At 45.6% G+C, this 3556-nt stretch overlaps 1 protein-coding gene across 1 annotated transcript in view; it reads left to right on the top strand.

Annotated features, from left to right (window-relative positions):
- The first annotated feature begins 2699 nt into the window (after window positions 1-2699).
- LOC115307094 (GDNF-inducible zinc finger protein 1-like) overlaps window positions 2700-3556 on the top strand; it is a 5380-nt gene continuing 4523 nt past the window's right edge. Inside the window, exon 1 of the mRNA XM_029961650.1 lies at window positions 2700-3554. Coding sequence (XP_029817510.1) covers window positions 2710-3554 — 845 coding nt within the window. The 5' untranslated portion in view covers window positions 2700-2709. The remainder of the gene's footprint in view (window positions 3555-3556) is intronic.

Here is a 3556-nt window from a genome sequence, read left to right as displayed (position 1 = left end):
CCAAAGTTTAAGACTTTTGGAGGAATTTGGCCAGCAGCGTGCTGGAGGATGGATGGAGATTGTTCTGGAGCATAAATTGAGGTTCTTCTGGTGGGCAGATGGAGATACTCTAAAGGATAAATTGAACTTTTTTTCTGGAGCATTAATGGGTATGCCCAGGAGGATAAATTGAGATTCTCTGGAACAGGAATGGAATTTTGTCTGGAGAATAAATGGAGGCTCTCTGGAGCATAAATGGAGATTTTCCTGGAGGATAAATGGAGACACTGTAGAGGATAATTAGAGATACTTTAGGGGATAAATGGAGATGCTTTAGAGGAGAAATGGAAACTTTTCTGGGGGCAACTGGAGATTTTTCTGGAGAATGAATGGGAATGCTTTGGAGGGTAAATGGAAATTCTCTGTAAGATAAATGGAGATTTTTCTGGGGCACCAATGGAAGTTCTCTGGAACATAAGTGGAGCTGCTCTGGATGTTCCTCAGCTTATCCAGAAGTCCCCAGACAGGCTGGAAACCTGTTACTGTTTGCTCAGTGTCCTGACCTACCTAACTTTATGTATCTGCATCCTGTGGGAATTCCTGTGAGGAATTTTCCAGGGGATTAACACAGTGGAGCAACTCCAGCTTTTATTTATCTCCTGGTGATACTGTTTCTTACCTGTTACCTTGTTGTCTCACTGCTGTAAATATATTTTTATTGTCACAGTCCATTTTTAAGGTTCTTCTGGCTGTTTACCAGAATTCCAGGGATTCTCATTTTGATCCCTGTTGGAGCCCTTTGTTGTTTGTGCACATGCAGTTACTGAGAGTTTAAAGGAATCCTTCCTGGGAAAGATAATAAATTAAGAAAAAACTTCCTCTTCCCCTGTCTAAAGAGAAAATTAAGATGTAATTGGAAAGACTTGAGGGAAAAGCAAGGTGGATTTATGTGGATAACAGGATTTTATTGTGGGAATATTTACTGTCTTTCCTATAAAAAACTCTTCCTTTACTGTGATAATTACCTCATGGAAAAAAATTATAAAAAATATATACAAATATAAATCTCTTCTTGGACTTTGGGAGCCACTGTTGGCCTTTATTTTTTAAAGCAGTTTCACCAATTCCACTTGCACCAATTCCACTTGTACTAATTCCAACTGCACTTATTCCAGTTCCTTATCAGGAGCTGTAATTGAATTGAAATATGGTTTGAGTTTTGCGTCAGTTCTGGCAAAATTAAAGTGCTTTTGCAGTTAATCTGTTGGATGAATTATGTTTTCTGCAAATCTTGCACATTTTTAAAAAGTATTTATTCGCTTACTGCCAGGCAAAAAAAGCTGGAAAGAAGTTACAAACAAATCCATAAAATATGGGGGAAAAAAATGTTGTTGTCATTTAAATTCTTGAAGTGAGTGTTTTGGAGACATAGAGATTCAGCAGCACTTTGGAAAACTAAAGTTTCCAAATAGGAACTAAACCCCCGAGTCTCAATTTTTTTTTTTCCCGAAGGAAAAAATGGTGGGAATTGATTAATTTGTGGCATTTTTTTTTCATTGGAAAGACACTTCAGCCAGCAGTTTCCAGGGTGGTTTAATCCAGAACCAGATGAACTAAGAGATGATCTTGGAATGTATCTCTGCCATCTGGCTTTGTATCAGATCCCGGTGTTAGCGGAGCTCCCGCGGGAGCGCGGATCGGGATCTTATCGCAGATGGGAATCTTACAGAGGAGCAGGAGGAAATTAGCACGTGCCGTGCTCATTGATTTCTTTAAGCTCCACAGCCCTGGGGTCAGCCCAGAAGCCAAGGATATCCTGCTGGAAAACATTAAGGGAGCAGATTAAGTGGGAGCTTTTGTGGGTTTGTGGGCTGAACCTCCGGATCCGCACTTCTTTGTGCGGCTTCCAAGTGTGCCGGAGGAGCCGTGGGGGTTGTGTCTCCACGTGGGGAATAGTTGGAAGGTGTTGAGTTGGGAGTGTTGCAAAGATCCCTTCTGGCTGTGGGAATGACACAGTAGGAGTCTGAATACGAGGAGTCCTTTCCCAATAGGATTTAGACAACTCTATTTTGCCCCCTTCCCCTCAATTTCCAGCTTCTGGGAGATGGTTTAGTTGCCACGGTGGTGACCTGTCAAAGGTTGGACTCAGTGATCCTGGAGGTCTTTTCCAGCCTCAGTGGTTCTGTGAATCCATGTTTCATCCCGTGCTTGGTTTGGCCTTTTCCTCCAGTTCCTTTTCCTAAGTAGTTTCCCTATAGGAATATTGTTTTCTCTGAGGAGACATCTGGGAACTTGCTGGCAGTGGGGGAGTGAGGGGATTGTGGATCAGCCAGGTAAGGAGGCTTGAAGATTCCATGGGTCTTCAGCCTTCCAGGGTCTGAAGGGGCCTGGCTTCTGCTGTAAATCCTTGTCACCTCTGCTGTTGGAAAGTGCTTGTGTGAGGAATGATTGATCCTTAATCCCGGCCAGTCACGTTGCTCACGTTTTCGTGCTGCGGAATATTCATTCCAAAGGGTTTTCCTCGGGGATAAATCCAAGTCTGAGGCTGAAATAAGCCATATGTGTTTGCTGATGGTGGTTGTGCTGACAGGGATAACCTTGAGGTTTTCACCGCCTCTCGCAGGGAGGAATTAGGGTACGGAATTCCACCGGGCTTACTGATGTCAGACTTGAATGGAAAAATGGGAAAGAGGGAGCCCATTCAAACATTTGTGTGTTTCTTCTGGCAGGATGGAGAAGAAGAAAATCCTGATGAAGTCCAAGGTCGCCGCTCCCAACCTCCTGAGGGCACTGCATTCCCTGTACCAGTTCGGGCACCTCTGTGACGTGACGGTTCTCACCCAGCACCTGGGAATTCAGGAGGAGTTCCTGGCTCACAAAGCTGTCCTGGCAGCTTCCAGCAACTACTTCAAGGGGCTTTTCCTGCACGAGGAGATGCTGGACACCAAGACTTGCACGGTGACCCTGCAGGACATCTACACGGAAGAGTTCACCTCCTTCCTGGAGTTCGTTTACACCGCGGAAGTGGAGATCGAAGCGGAAAAACTCCAGCGGATGAAGGAGATAGCCGAGAGGCTGGAATGCAAGGATCTGCTTGACATCTGTGAAGAAGTGAAAGCAGAGGGCAGGAAGGGCTTGGATTTGAGCCTCCACCTGAAAGGACAGAGGGGTGAAAATGGTGGATCCCAGTGGCCTCACATCCAGCACGAGGAGAACCCCGACCTGAGGAGCTCTTCCCAGGTTGTGGCGATTCCTGTGCAGAGGAAACTTTGGGACAGGCAAAAACATAAGAAGTTGCTGGCGGGCCTTGAGCTCATTGGAGGCCAAGCAGTGGGTCTGGAGCAAGAGGACGCTGGTTTTCCAGACCCAAAACCCAGGACAGCAAAGCTGCCAAAATGTAACAATCCAGATTCCACAAACACACTCGGTGTGGATATTGCTAGTCTGGAAAACGAGGATAGTCGCTCCCTCCTAAGTCAGGCTGAGGCACAGGGAGCCTGCATTGTGATTAGGAACACCCTGCCTGAGCGGTGGGAAGACGGAAAGAGTCTAATTTCCCAGTTTTCCACCAAAACAG

This window comes from Manacus vitellinus, unplaced genomic scaffold (genome assembly GCF_001715985.3).
Source record: "Manacus vitellinus isolate BGI_N305 unplaced genomic scaffold, ASM171598v3 scaffold_38_pilon, whole genome shotgun sequence".
Lineage (NCBI taxonomy): Eukaryota > Metazoa > Chordata > Aves > Passeriformes > Pipridae > Manacus > Manacus vitellinus.
Note: the sequence above shows the minus strand (reverse complement) of the source record. Positions and strands in the feature narration are given on the sequence as shown.